Consider the following 15,711-nt stretch of genomic DNA (forward strand, 5'->3'; position numbering starts at 1 on the left):
AAGATGTATTCTAGATTTGAGCAAAACAGTTTGGTGGTTTCATCTCAGAGAGTAACCTGTACGATTCGGCCTAATTTATTATTATGCACAGGCAACACCCCTGACTAAGCTGGTGTGTAGCCTGAATCAGGGCTTTAATAGAATTAAAGTATGACGGGAACTACTTTAGGGGCTGTTAGTAAGTGTCACCAAAGGCTATTTCTCTGCTGCTGTTCTATCAACTAAATGTGCCGTTAGATGGCAGGCCATCAGTTTAATTATGGTGCTTGTTAAGTTAGGCAAGGCAGTCAACAGGAATTGGAAAGATGAAGAGTAGTTGTGATCAATTGTTCTGTTCCCGATGTAATAATGGATTTAAAATGTAAAAGGGCATTGGCAAGGTGTTTCATACACGTTCTTGATTTTTTTTTTTTTAATCAACATAGAAAGTTAGAAACTGAAATCTTTCCCTACTGCCAGGGCAAAATAAGCAGAAAGAGATGGGTCAAGGAAGATGTTTTGTTTTTAAAGTATAAAGAACTGAGAGCTTATTTAAAACTGAGAAGGAGTTGCATGAGGAAAAGGCATGCAGTAGGAAGTGTGGCTTTCTTATTAAGGTTCTGGACTCTGGGTCAGGAGATCTGGGATTGGTTCTCAGCTCTATCACAGATTACCTGCATGATCTTGGGCTGGTCAGTTGCTTATTCTTGGCTTCTCTTCCCCATCTGTAAATTGGGGGTGGTAATATCTCAGAGGGGAGTTGTGAGTATCACCGTATTCATTATTCTAGTAAAGGTTGTGAGATGTTTAGATACAAACTGATTGTAGAACCAGGCCTGGAGCCAGGGAGTCTGAGAGATGGGGTAGAGGGCCTAGGTAGAGGAGTAAAGGCACATCTAAGTCAGATTGCATATTTTGTGGTGTGTTTCAGTGTTGAACACTGGATGAAAGACACCTGTCTATGATTTATTTTGGTTAAAGGTTCCGATTTTCCAAGAGTTCCTGTGACTGGGAAGCCAAGATAATAAATAATGTGTAAGCGAATAATCTTGAACAGGGTTATCAGTCTTCGTTCAGAGCTGTTTGAAATGGACAAAACGTTTCTTGGAAGTTAATTAGGACTTGTTAAATTAAGGCGAGTGCATTTGAATTGTTATATCAGGAAGGAGTGAATTGTAACCCTTATGTATTACCCTCACTTTGAACAAGATACTGTGTATTGCCATACAAAGGAGCTCACCCCTGGTAATTGTCAGATCAAAGGTGAAATGAGCTATGTCTGAGCAGAGCGCTAGGCAGAGTGAGTATGTTCCCTAGCAAGAGAGAGCCTCCATCATAGGGATCAACAAACTTCTCTTGTGGGAGGGACAAGGAGGAGATGTATGTCTACCCAGATGTGTTAAGAGCAAGCAGGATTAAAGGGATTCCCCATTTCCTACCCTATGAGAAAATATCCTGTTTCTTCCTTCATTTAGTCTTTGCTTTCATTTTCCCTTTTGATGGGGAAATGCATCTGCCTTTTTAAGGCAGAGCGTTATAGTACGTGCATACTGATCCCAACCCTTCTGCCTATTAACAGGCTTACAAGAAATAGTCAGTGCAAAAATATATCCAAAAGGAATGGAATAGTCAAGAATGGATTTTTTTCACTAGTAAAAGCCATCCACCTCTTCATTTATCACCTGATCTCAAGTATTTAACACGTGAATGTTACATTTTCTGTCCCATTTCAGAACCGTGAACCTTTGATGCCCTCTCCACAGTTCATCAAATCTTACTTCAGCTCTTTCACAGATGACATCATCTCCCAACCTCTGCATAAGGGTGAGAAATCTGATGAAGATAAGGACAAGGAGGGGGAGGCATCAGACATTAAAGAAAAGTGAGTATGTGAATTGTTGGTAAAACTTGTCGCAGCCTCATACTCTGCACTGTTTTATTTTATATGTATATTATATAATGTAGTGTTAGGGTAGGAAATTTTATAATAGTAAATGTACCTACAAAATAGGAACTTTTTAAAAGAAAAATAAAATTTTAATTAGATCTGACATATTAGTTTGGTTAGCTTTGACTCCACCCTAAATACTAGCTCTCTTAGCATTTTATTTCTGTAGAGAACAGCAGTAATGGTGTGGGTAGCTGGCTCAGTGAGAAGGGACACTGAACAGCAACAGTGCTGCAGTAAGGTTTGGTGGATGGGAGGAAGTGGATAGCTGCAACAGTGCTGGATTGGAGGAGCGTTTCCCTTCCTTCCTTTGGTGCTGTCTGTAATAATGCTGGAGGGAGGAGATGGGGAAGAGTGTGCTGTATAAACTAGCACCTTTTATAGCAGCAGCTTTGAACTAAAACAGTGGAGGCCGAAAAACCTATAGTTTTTAACAAGTTAATAAACACCATCTGATATTGTTCAGAATGGTAATATCTACAATGTACCTAAATTAAATGCTTGTTTTCCAAGAAAAACAAATACTGAGTACTCATATTTTTCATATTGAATGTAATGAGGGGTGCTTGTGTACTTTATTGTTTTGCGTTAGAGTTATTGTTGGATCATGTCTTCACCCTCAATAAGGAAACTTGCAAGCAGCATTATGAGCTTCTTAGAGCAAGCTGGGGCAAACTAATGGATTTTTTACTTCTGTGAAAATGTTTTGATTCAAAGGCTCACAGTTGAGCAGACACCACTGTTTAAAGTATGATTTTTTTCCACCAAATCCTCTTCAAAATATAAAAATTGATGTGTTAATTTAGCTGAAGTTTTAAAATTATTTGTTAAAAATCACTACTGTTAATATTTTATTCCCTGATCTATATCCCCTGCCTACTCTCCCAGGTTTCAGGCAGAGGTTATGATTGCCCTGATGACATAAGCAGAAGACTTCAGAATAGCACCAGGGCCAAACAGAGTCCTAGTGTAAGGATAGTTGTTCCTTGACCAAAGGTCATCCCCTGCCAAACTTATCATTTCTAAAGAAGTGGATTTTGAGGGCTGGAGTGGATTCTCTTCCCCTACAGATGTAACTTGTGTATTTTCCTCCAAACTAATTTGTTTACAATGGCCCTGATCCAGGAAACATTTTATGCATGTTTGTAACTTTACTCATGGTGCCAGTATCTCTAATTGTTGGAAATTATAGTGTAGCAAGCTTGCTATGTATTGTGATCAAGAAATCTGAATTCCTAGTGAAACGTTCACATTGAAATTTTTTTTTACGTATTTTAACTGTTCTACACCTAATTTGCAGCTCTGGATATTTAAAGGCAAAGCAGTATATGGAAGAAGAAAACTATGATAAAATCATCAGCGAGAGCACAAAAGAAATTGATGTTCAAGGCAAATATATGGCAGAAGCTTTGCTGCTGCGAGCCACTTTCTATCTGCTTATTGGCAATGCAAATGCTGCCAAACCTGATCTAGATCAGGTCATCAGTATGGAAGATGCTAATGTCAAGGTAAGAAATCTTAAAACGGACAGATTTTACTTTGCATGGGTTCTGCTGAAAAAGTGTGAATGCTTGCAAACCAGTTCAGTATTTTCAAATTCCCTGGATATTTAATGGAAGATGTTAAGCTTTTTTCTAGGGCTGTCGATTAATCGCAGTTAACTCATGTGATTAACTCCAAAAAAATTAATCACAATTAAAAAAATTAATCGTGATTGATTGCAGTTTTAATCACACTGTTAAACAATATAATATAAATTGAACTTTATTAAATATTTTGGATGTTTTTCTACATTTTCAAATATATTGATATCAATTACAACACAGTACGAAGTGTGTAGTGCTCACTCTATTATTTTGATTACAAATATTTGCACTGTAAAAATGATAAACAAAAGAAATGGTATTTTGCAATTCACCTCATAGAAATACTGTAATGCAATCTCGTTATTGTGAAAGTGCAACTTATAAATGTAGATTTTTTTGTTACATAATTCATTCAAAAACAAAACAATGTAAACCTTTAGAGCCTACAAGTCCACTCAGTCGTACTTCTTGTTCAGCCAATCGCTAAGACAAACAAGTTTGTTTACATTTACGGGAGATAATGCTGCCCTCTTCTTATTTACAGTGTCACCTGAAAGTGAGAACAGGCGTTCGCATGGCTCTTTTGTCTCCGGTATTGCAAGGTACTCGCATGCCAGATACGCTACACATTCGTATGCCTCTTCATACTTCGGCCACCATTCCAAAGGACATGCTTCCATGCTGATGATGCTCATTAAAAAATAATGTGTTAATTTAAATTTGAGACTGAACTCCTTGGGGGAGAGTTGTATGTCTCCTGCTCTTTGTTTTACCCGCATTCTGCCAAATATTTCATGTTATAGCAATCTCATGATGATGATGACCTAGCACATGTTGTTCGTCTTAAGAACACTTTCACTGCAGATTTGACAAAATGCAAAGAAGGTACTAATGTGAGACTTCTAAAAATAGCTACAGCACTCGACCCAAGGTTTAAGAATCTGAAGTGCTGCCCAAAGTCTGAGAGGGACGAGATGTGGAGCATGCTTCCAGAAGTCTTAAAAGAACAACACTCCGATGCGGAAACTACAGAACCTGAACCACCAAAAAAGAAAATCAGCCTTCTGCTGGTGGCATCTGACTGAGAAGATGAAAATGAACATGCGTCAGTCTGCACTGCTTTGGATAGTTATCGAGCAGAACCCGTCATCATCATGGAAGCATGTCCTCTGGAATGGTGGTTGAAGCACGAAGGGACATATGAATCTTTAGCGCATCTAGCAAGTAAATATCTTGCAATGCTGGCTACAACAGTGCCACATGAACGCCTAGTCTCACTTTCAGGTGACATTGTAAACAAGAAGTGGGCGGCATTATCTCCTGCAAATGTAAACAAACATGTTTGAGCGATTGGCTGAACAAGAAGTAGGACTGAATGGACTGGTAGGCTCTAAAGTTTGACGTTGTTTTATTTTTGAATACAGTTATTTTTTGTGAATAATTATGTTTGTTAAGTTCAACTTTCATGATAGAGTTTGCACTACAATACTTGCATAAGGTGAATTGAAAAATACAATTTCATTTGTTTTACAGTGCAAATATTTATAATAAAAAATAAATATAAAGTGAGCACTGTGCACTTCGTATTATGTGTTGAAATAAAAATCAATACATTTTAAAATGTGGAAAACATCCAAAAATATTTAAATAAAAGGTGCTTTATTATTGTTTAACAGTACGATTAATCACGATTAATTTTTTTATTTGCTTGACAGCCCTACATTTTCACTTTGCCTAATTATTCATAGTGTGTTTATTATCAGTGGGTGGATATTTTCATTACAATGTGATTGGCATGCTTAAGGGTATGTCTACACTGCGTGTTTTTTTCGGCAGTTTATAGAGTACATATTCAAGTAGCCTTCCAAGCACAGGTATAAACAGCAGCGTTCAAGGTGGCGCCTGGCTTAGGCAAGTAGAGTAAAGACCCGGCTGAAGGGTGCGGGGATATACCAGAGTACATGCTCTTACACAGCTCTCTACTCGCTCAAGCCAGGCCTCCCCATCTACATTGCTATTTTTAGCAGTGTATTGTCCTGCTGCTTAATCCCTTCCCCAGTGCAGGTAAAGACTCTGGCAGTGGAGAAAGGCTCTGCATGCTCCCCGCTGCTGGAGCCCTTCCCTACCGCAGTGAAAGGCTCTGGGAGTGGAAAGCTGCTGAACCCTTTCCCCATTGCCTCCCCTCTGCCAGAACTTTCACTGACGTGTAGTTACACACCGCCGTGTGGATGCAGCGTGTAGCTCCCGGTACGCTACTTGTCACTGCCAGTGGTGTGGAGTGTAGACGTTACCCAAGAAAGTTAAGTATCAATTAGCTTTACAGTAGTTTGGAAAAAGAAAAGGAGTACTTGTGGCACCTTAGAGACTAACCAGTTTATTTGAGCATGAGCTTTCGTGAGCTACAGCTCACTTCATAGGATGCAGACTGTGGAAACTGCAGAAGACATTATATACACAGAGACCATGAAACAATACCTCCGCCCACCCCACTCTCCTGCTGGTAATAGCTTATCTAAAGTGATCATCAAGTTGGGCCATTTCCATTTGTGCTGGTATGAAATGACCCTTGCATGTAATTGTATTAATGCTTTTTTAAACTTTATGTAGCACAATTTACTACTGCTTAGAATGAATGAAAAACACATTTCTGTTTTGTCATGGAAGGAACCAACAAAATGAAAAGTTGTTAACATTATTGCAACTAAAAATCTTCAGACCAACAAGAAAAGTAGCAACATCTAATAATTAAAAATAAAAATGTTTGAACTTTTTTATAGCTCCGTGCTAATGCCCTGATCAAACGAGGTAGCATGTATATGCAGCAGCAACAGCCTATGCTGTCCACTCAAGATTTCAACATGGCTGCTGATATTGATCCTCAGAATGCAGATGTTTACCACCACAGAGGACAGGTAAGAGCTGTACTGCACAGAGTTCTACCTAATTCTTTGAGTTTAGATATTTGATTAGCTTGAACTAAAGGAAAAATACAGAACAAAAATTAATACATTGTTATACACACTTGATATAGTGCATGGCAAAAACTGAATTCTAACAATAATAAGCTTGCAACCATAACATTAAATCCACTAGAAATAAAAGGGAGTAAGTGAATATGCATATGGTAATAGTTAAATACATAGGTAGAACTCACTAAGACTAAATGGTTCTGTTCACAAGTTAGATCACATTTTGTTTGTTTAATACAGAATGTGGATCTGAACTGTTGAAATAATTTAGCATTGCCTACCTTGATCATGCTAAACAAGAAACCCAGTTCTTTTATTACTTATGAGAGGAATGAAATTTCTGTGCAACTTGACTTCGGAAACAAAATAAATGCCTGGCGAATGAAAAGGAAGAATTTGAACTTGGTTAATTATGTGTTAGAAGATGTGTTTTAAAACACATCTTTAGAGAACTAAGATTATATTGTTAACCTCCAGATAATCCATTAGCATCAAATGAAGTGAAGTTAAGTGGCTTTGGAAAACCAAGCAGAGAGCATGTTCAACATGAAAACCCACAAAATCTGTGCCAGAGGATTAATGCAGACAACCAACATCAGAAATAAGAAAAAAGATGTGCAGACCTATAGGCTGTATGCTTACATTTGAACAGTTGTGAATGAAGCCAAAGTTCAGTTCTTTGACAGCTGTTTGGTACATTCAGTGCCAGGAACTTTCCTGAAGATCATGTAGGGTTTAGCTACAGTTGTAAGACTGAACAAACAACCTCTTCATATCACTAACTAGAACAACTATAGAAATCTTGTTTAAGCATATAAAACACAGATTAAATGCGGAGTTAGGATTTATTCTCTCTCCTTAGCTGAAAATCCTACTTGACCAAGTTGAAGAGGCTGTGGAAGACTTTGATGAATGTATTCGATTACGGCCGGATTCTGCCTTGGCACAAGCACAGAAATGTTTTGCATTGGTAAGTGTTGTCCTGTAATTTTTGTGTCTGTGTTTTTGCTGTTTTCACTGAACTTGTCTGGGTTTATTTTTTTTTATTTGGTTTCCCATTTTCATTTTAAATGAATTGAAAAGTCATGTATCAATACATCTTGCAATCCTTTGATATCAAATTCAAGAAGTGATACAGAAAACTTTTTATTCAGCGTGGGAGTATTGTTCATTTGGCCAATTTTTTTGTATTTGGGCAAGTACCTCATATCTTGTCATATCAATATTTTTAAAAGTAGCCATTTATTAACATCCTGTAATAAAGCAATAGAAATTTTTTCTCATTAATCACATCAGATGCAGCTGTTCTTTATTAATGCAACTGGAAAAAACAAGACAGTCTTCTAGAAGGGGAAAGTATCTATTTCAAGCAAGCGGATACTCCACCCATATGAGAAACTTTGCAGGGGAGAGCTGGCATAATGGGAGTAGGAAGGGATCCAAACCTTCTGGAAGGAGGGAGGCTGCTGGTGGCTCCCAGGCTTCCCCATCTTCCCCAAGGTCCATGCCCCTGAATGGTTGGAAGTGTGGCCAACTCCTACAGACACTGACTTAGCAGAATGTAGGCACGCATACCACTTTGTGTAATTTGTTTGTAATGGTATTAGATTTCATTTAAAACTCTCTCAGGAGGCTGATTTCCTGTCCTGGCTACTTATTTTGTTTTCTTATGTTTTTACTCTGTTCTTTAATAGTATCGCCAAGCATATACTGGAAATAATCCTTTACAAGTTCAGGCAGCCATGAAAGGCTTTGAGGATGTCATTAAAATATTTCCAAGGTGTGCTGAGGGTTATGCGCTCTATGCTCAGGTATGTTTGATCTTATCTCTGTTATAAACTAATTCTGTTTTACTCAGATGATAAAAAGTACCCTAAGCAACTAGAATTTGGCATCGCTGTATTAAGTACACTTGTTTATGTGGTTTGCATTGTAAGAAAGTATGACTGGAATGAATAGTCAGCTGGCTTTAAGTTATCTGAATGCATTCACTGGTACTCTGACTTCAGATAGGTAATGCAGGTGGGGAGGTGTATAGAGTTCCTATGACGTTTGTGTGTTTTCAGCAGCAGAAGTTACTTAAGACAAGAATTCTTAAGGCTGGGGTATAGCTCACAACCTGAGACTTGTGCTCACTGGTTTATTGTTCCTCACATGCAGTATAATTAGAACAGGTCACTGTGGACCTGCAGTTAGGCACATTGTGATCACTAATCTGTGTAGTTAGAGCTCTACAGCTTGTTTCTGAAAGGGCTGATGAACCAAAAGGCCAAAAATAGTGATGTCTGGAAATTAAGAATGGTGATTAACTTGTGTGTGCACCTGCCCATACCTGTCATGAGACATCCAAGTGGGGAGGGAATGGCACCCACACAGTTTTAAATAGTTCTAGATTTGCTCAGTGTGTTGGTTTATTCATTTTTTTAAAAGTCTCTCTTCTCGTGCAGGCATTAACAGATCAGCAGCAATTTGGTAAGGCTGATGAAATGTATGATAAATGTATTGACCTGGAGCCAGACAATGCTACTACGTATGTTCATAAAGGGTATGTATTATTGAGTCCGTTACAATTAAGGGACTGTCTGCATTTTTAGCTAGCTCCTCCCCTGAAAGTACTTGAGTAATTTCAAAGTTAGAAAAAAAGTATTATAATTGACTTTTTTTTCCAACTAAAATGTAAATCGAACTGAAATGTCAGTGTTTTCATTAGCATGAATTCCAAAAGGCATATCCACTTGATATCAATGTAAGAATGTTAGTTTACAAATCTTAAAACTTCTTTATGCAGTAGATAATCACTCTAAATTGGAGCTTAATGCTCCAGATATTCATGTTGACAAAAACAATTTGTGGTTGATCCTCCTAATGGAAAGAGTTCTATACACATGAAGAGGAGATAATTTCTCTTTGTTGTCCTTAAACTGCTGACAGTCTGTTATTTAAATGACTTTTGAAAGTGTCATTTCATATATGAAGTGAAAATTATTGTCCACCCTACATAAGGAACTCAACTATGTTTTTTTTTATATGGGATATTCACTTCCCCTAAGATAGACAGGACTATCTATGGGATATATAGAAATAAGTCTGGTCTGTAATTGGTATGTCTTTTTGCAGTTTACTTCAACTTCAATGGAAGCAGGATCTAGACAAAGGCTTGGAGCTCATAAGCAAGGCCATCGAAATTGATAACAAATGTGATTTTGCATATGAAACTATGGGAACGATTGAAGTGCAAAGGTAACTTTTTAAAATATAACACTTTCATTTGCAGAGACTAAAGCTGTCAAGTTACCTTTGGAATTATAGTAATCCAGTAGGTTTCTCCATCACTCTTGAAAACCTCTTTGTATTGGAGAGGAGCTCTGAACAATAGGAAGCTGTGGGGCAGGACCCAAGAGTTACCTGGTGTAAAGTTTGGGAAAAATCCTCCCTCTCCCTGGCATTTCACCATCTAGTGACCCCATAAACTCCCCCAGAAGTTTGTGCTATTGAGATAAGAATGGTGTCTGGAGTAACCCTTTTTCTGTAATTGATATAGTGCAGGTTTCACACACTGCATTCAAGGAATTGCTTTCCAGTCATAATTCAGCCTTTAACATTTACATGCCGAGTGTGGGAGGAGCAAGTTAAATACAAGGGCCATCTTTTATACAGTTTTTGGTGGGCAGATAGATCAGCTAAGGTTCAGGTGATAGGATTTTGTCAATTAGGGTGTAGTAATGCGGTGATGAAAGTTGTTTCTTAAAAATAACCTCTCCACATCCCTTGGCATGACCTTCAAAATATCCATACCTACGCCTATGAAAAGCAAAAAAGACTGCTCTGATTAGTGAACTTAAATTCCCATCTACATGTCCCTTCTTGCTCTTCAAACTCATTTCACATCCAAGACTAATGGGCATTCTCTGTGTTTCTGTTAAACCACAGTTCTGCAAGTAATATCTCTTGATGGGAGAGGACTCCTTAATCCATGCCCTTTTCCCCAAGAAGCTCGAGCAGACTAGGCTCCCTGGCCCTGACTAACTCTTCTTAGAGGTTGAGGGTTGTTTCACCTCTCTGGGACTATTTGCCTGAAATTCCAAAATAGTCTAACTAAAAACTGAGCAATCAAATTGAAACTACTTGCAGAATATCTAGTCATAAACTTGGCAGCTAAGCCAGATACTCATGGGACCCCTTTGGTTGAGTTTCAGTAAAGAGTTCTTGTCTCCCCTCTGACCAAGCCTATCAGTCTCATCCTCTGCCCTCTTTCTTTCTGTCTTCCCTTCTAAGCCGTGTCTAAGAATCAGTGTGTCTTAATGGTAAGGGCACTGTATTGAGAGTCAGGAGATCTGTGTTCTAGTCCCAGCTGATCTATTGGCCTGCTGGGTGACCATGGCAAGTCACACTGGCTGGCTGTGCCTCAGTTTCCCCATCTGTAAAGGGGGATAATGATACTGACCTCCTTTGTAGTACTTTGAGATCTACTGATAGAAAGTGCTACATAACAACTAGTATTACAACTGTGAAAATTCATTATGCTGGGAAAATGTGAAACAATTTTGCTCTTAGTATGGACAAGGACAGTTAGCTGGCAACTGGCTAGGACCTCTTACAGTATTTTACCTGTTACCCCTTCCTCCAGTTATTTGAGTTTTTGAACTTGGAAGAATTGCAAAGGGGATACAAACTGACTTGGTAAAGACAAAAGAATAGCATGTTGGAGTAAGTGTTTTGGGCAGTGTAGATTCTGACAAAGTCCATGAGATACATGGGCATCAGAAAAGCAGACAGTTGTATTTTTTGCCGGGAATAATTTGCAAGCAGTTTTGTTTAGAATAATTAATCTGCGTTACTTGAGCCACCATCTTGATTAGAAGGCCACTACTAAGCTACTTCAGTACAAGATCAATACATTTGCTTTTATGGGGCGACAGAGCCCATTTCCTCAAGGACATGGATTGAAAACTTCTCCGTGGCATCCCCCTAAACTTCCCCCTTTTTGGCATGTCATAGAGTCCACTGAAAGATGTCCCTCTAGATGATGTAGCTGAGTAATAACAAAGCTAGTTAAATCTGTGCTGTCCTGCATCAATCATGGAAAGTTCTAGTCTGAAAACTTCAAAACATGACCCGTAAGACAAGTGTTTCCCTCCCCTGTGTTGTCTTTGGTTGCCAAACTTGCTGCTGCGTTTCACTCGTGCAATACCTGTGGATTGGTAAACTCTCTGGAAATAAAGGTTCTATAGAAATGTAAGATGTTATTTAGTGTCTTAATTTGATGATGATCTGGTTTATTTCAGAGGCAATCTGGATAAAGCCATTGAAATGTTCAACAAAGCTATTAACCTGGCCAAATCTGAAATGGAGATGGCCCACCTCTACTCACTCTGTGATGCTGCCTATGCCCAGACAGAAGTTGCAAAGAAGTATGGACTGAAACCGCCAACATTGTAAAGAAACAATGGGGGGGAAGGGAGAGAATGACCTTTTAAACGTAAAGTTGCCCACTTCAACCTAGCCTTGAAGACACTGTTGCAAACGATGTTGAATGGTGGAACTTAGTTTTTTCCCGTTCGTGGTGTTGTCATTTGTTACATCTGTTAAATGTTTAGGTGTTGTGGGAGTGGCTGTTCAAGGAAGTATGCTGTGCTGCGACTTGTTCCCTATGCAGTGGAAACCTTACCAGCTGTTAAGGGAAATAAAACAAAGTTGCAAGGGAATAAAGGATATTTTGGCCATGCAAATAAAGACTTTAATTTTTGGGTGGTGATGTTGTGGGCGATTTTTGTTTTATCAAAATAGAATTTTACAGCATGTTTTCCTGTTGATTTTATAGTTAATAATAGTGCTGTAAAATAGGTTTCTTTTATATGCAATTAATTTCTATGGCTTGACTTTAGTTTTGCAAAAACAAAACTTAATTTACAAAACTATTTAATTGTAGGGATTTTTAAAAAGCCAATAGATGTGAAGACAAACCCTGTAAATACATCCAAGCATGCACAATCTTCCCTTACAACCTCTTCCACCCTCTGCATAACTACTTAGAAAGGGTCCTGTGGCAGCTATTAAGAGGTTACTTTGGTAGTCCTTTCCTTCTCCCCAAAAAGCACTTGTGTACTATATTTGAGAGCTATTTAAAAAAGCTTTCCACGTAAAGCATAGATTATGCTGAAAAGGAAAACGCCCTTTCCTTCTACAGTTGTCCTCACTCTAATGCCAGTGGAAATTGTTAAAAAGTTTCCCAGTGCTGCTGCGAATTTTTCAAGAAACTGAACGTACTGCTGAGACTGCAACTGCCAAGGTACAGTCGTGTCTGAGTTCAAACTTGGGCCTGTTCAGACTTTTGGCCTAGATGTTACAGATAAGATGCTGTTTAAATTTCAACTCAAGAAATGCATACATCCTTGTTCTCGCCAAGTGTTTGTAAGTACCTATTACAGGATTGGATGAGAAAATGAACAAAGCTTAGTCTGAACTGCCCAATAATGGATTTGGATTTAATTTTTTTTGTTACTTAGAAAACCGTATTTGCTAAAACTACAAATATTCTATACAAATAACACCATTGTTCAGTGAACAGCACGTTCGTTCTGATTGACTTTTTCTTAGAACACTAGTATAAACGAAGTCTTCCTCTGGTTAGGAATTGTAAAGGGGACTGTAGATGCTGTTCATTACTCTTTGGAACCAAAGTCAGTCCATGATTGCCTCCCACTACCTTCATGGGATGTAGGGCACTCTTAATATCTTGCATCTCATCAAATTTCATACCCTTAATTTTGGGTCTTATTTCCACCCCCAAAATATATGCAAATCTGTGCTGACTTTCTAATCTGTTATGTCATTTAAAGGAATGAGCTAACCAAGTGCAAAACTATCAGGCACTAACCGCTAGCTCTGGCATCTAATGGGCAAGCTGTATTTTTTTACCTCAGCCTCCCTGTCTTTCCTCTTCTCTCCCAGCAATTGCTCTGAATGATGGGACAGAGGAGGGCCTGGAGACATAGTGGCTTAATCCTCCCATTTACACATGATTCAGGAAGTCATTTGCTCCTGAACCAGTGGTAGTGGTTTGGAATGAAAGGTGGTTGAAGACGCAAGCAGTCTCAAAGGACGCTGCATTAAAGAGCAGCACTGGGCTGCTTATGAAACTTTCAATCCGGGTTTCTGTTAATTGAAAACAAAAACCTGCCCAATTCTCAGAAACGACTCCTGAGGTTGACTGTATCCTGTTCTCCAGCAGGGTTTCTATTTGCATGGCCTTATCTACTAGAGCCAGGTATTCCTCCTCCTTCTCCTCCTCTTCCTCCAAAAGATTAAAGAGAAAAAAGCATGTGGTGCCTATTACCAGCATTCCACCTCACGGACTGTTGCCTGTTCTTCAGGTAGCTGAAGCTGCATTTGTCTGTAATTTGTTTTTGTAAATGACTTATCACCTGTAAAGTCACCAAATAAATATTACATTCAGATCTCTCTCTCTCTCACATAATAAGGCCAGGTTTTGGTGGAAAATTACTTACCTGCTAAGGGGAAGATATACCAATCGGGAAGCTTGTTTTGTGTAAACAACGTTTCTGTGAATCTAGGAGGAACGGATTCTAACTAATGAATATTCAAAACTTCCTTTTGTCTTCTCCCCATTTCTCCTCCAAAAATGAGTGGGATGAATAAACAACCCAACCTGTGACATCCTTGGGCACAATGTTAAGAACTTAACATGAGGAAAGGCCATCCAATTGCTAGTGAGGAAATTGAGCAGTCTGCGTTCCACTTACAGTCACACCCCCCAGTCTGCAGTTTCTGCTCAAAATCCCAGTAATAGCATGCTGTAGGGGTGACCGATTGCCTTAAAGCCAGGAATGTAAACCAGCTTTTAAAAATTCCTATGTTTTCCATAGTTGATTTAAATACATAATTAGGGAAAGTGAGCCACAGATACTGCAGACCTTAATGCAGGCTTGGTGCACCTGGTACTGTGAGAAGCAGCTTCCCCACATGTTTCTGCCATATAGCTTAATCCTGATCTTGTAAAATCCCTGCTATTCTAGTTCTTGTGCAAAGAGTCTTAGAGAAGCATGCCAAATAAATAGTTCACAAGGTGCATAAATGGAGGTTAGCAAGAGATCATGCTTCATTTGTGACTTAAATGAGCAGGATTTGAACCCAGGTTTCAAAGGTGAAGAACTAAGGCAGGCTTCCAAAACTAAATTGTTACTATTCAACAACTGGCCTACATATTCTATTGGACTGGTGCGTGAGAGCAGCTGAATTGCTAGGGATAGCTCTGCCCAGACCTCCCAACAGTGCTCATACCAGCTTTCCTGCCTTCTGTCTAAATGCAAGATATTGCCCTGTTTTTTGTCATTCCTAAAACTACTTTTTCCCTGGCAGCTGAACTTGGGGGAATATGCTGATCCTGGTGCAGTGCTGGTGGTTTTCTATATTTATAGAATTCTGATGCATATGTATATAATACAGCGCCTTAATAAAGTGTGTCTTTCATCAGCACAGAAAGTATTAGTGACTGCTTTAACTCTTAAATAACATAAGACTGGTATGGGAAGGCTTTTTTTTTTTTTGATTGTGTGAAAAACCAGAAATATCCAACCCCCCCCCCCCCAATCACACTGATATCCTTTTGAAGTGGCTGCAATAAGCCACAGCAAGAGCTGCTGGAAGAAGGTTGCCACCTGCTCAAAACTGCTATATTTGAGCCTCAGCTATGATCATTTTGTGACCTCTATCAAACTGAGAACTGTTATTCCAGTTTGGCTCTCTAGGAAAATTGTCCCTGCCTCTCTGTGAATTTTCTCTTTATCCTACCACCAGATGTAGATTGCACTTTACATTTGCAAAACTAAGAATTAGGCGATGTAGAATCCTGCTTCTTTTAATCCTCTAAAGGTGAAAAATAAACTTGAGTTTACATTCTGCTGCATGGGAAGCAAAAAAACCCCCCAAAACCTTATCCTTCTTACTGTCAGACACTGTAGTTTAAAAATGAAACAAATAGCTGGTGTGTTTATAAGTCCTATATGCTGACCTGGGTTATCATCATGCTGAGGGTGGCAGACAGCACTCTAAGACAGGAAAGGCTCAGGGCGTCACTCCTTGCAGAAATGTATATTAAACTAGACTCAAAATGGTACATTGTTTGCTAAATCTTATATTTTTCAACTAATAAATCTTCATTTCATCTTAGAGTCTGTTTTGGGGAATTCTTATGTAGTGTGTATACTTA

The 15,711-nt window shown here is 38.8% G+C and overlaps 1 protein-coding gene across 1 annotated transcript in view; it reads left to right on the forward strand.

Moving 5' to 3' along the window:
• TOMM70 (translocase of outer mitochondrial membrane 70) overlaps positions 1-15,671 on the forward strand; it is a 30,950-nt gene extending 15,279 nt beyond the window's left edge. Inside the window, exons 5-12 of the mRNA XM_084644880.1 lie at positions 1,713-1,861; positions 3,228-3,435; positions 6,291-6,425; positions 7,345-7,452; positions 8,177-8,293; positions 8,930-9,027; positions 9,600-9,722; positions 11,768-15,671. Coding sequence (XP_084501006.1) covers positions 1,713-1,861; positions 3,228-3,435; positions 6,291-6,425; positions 7,345-7,452; positions 8,177-8,293; positions 8,930-9,027; positions 9,600-9,722; positions 11,768-11,921 — 1,092 coding nt within the window. The 3' untranslated portion in view covers positions 11,922-15,671. The remainder of the gene's footprint in view (positions 1-1,712; positions 1,862-3,227; positions 3,436-6,290; positions 6,426-7,344; positions 7,453-8,176; positions 8,294-8,929; positions 9,028-9,599; positions 9,723-11,767) is intronic.
• Positions 15,672-15,711: the final 40 nt, after the last annotated feature.

This window comes from Lepidochelys olivacea (genome assembly GCF_965140295.1).
Source record: "Lepidochelys olivacea isolate rLepOli2 genome assembly, chromosome: 1".
In the NCBI taxonomy this organism is placed as follows: domain Eukaryota; kingdom Metazoa; phylum Chordata; order Testudines; family Cheloniidae; genus Lepidochelys; species Lepidochelys olivacea.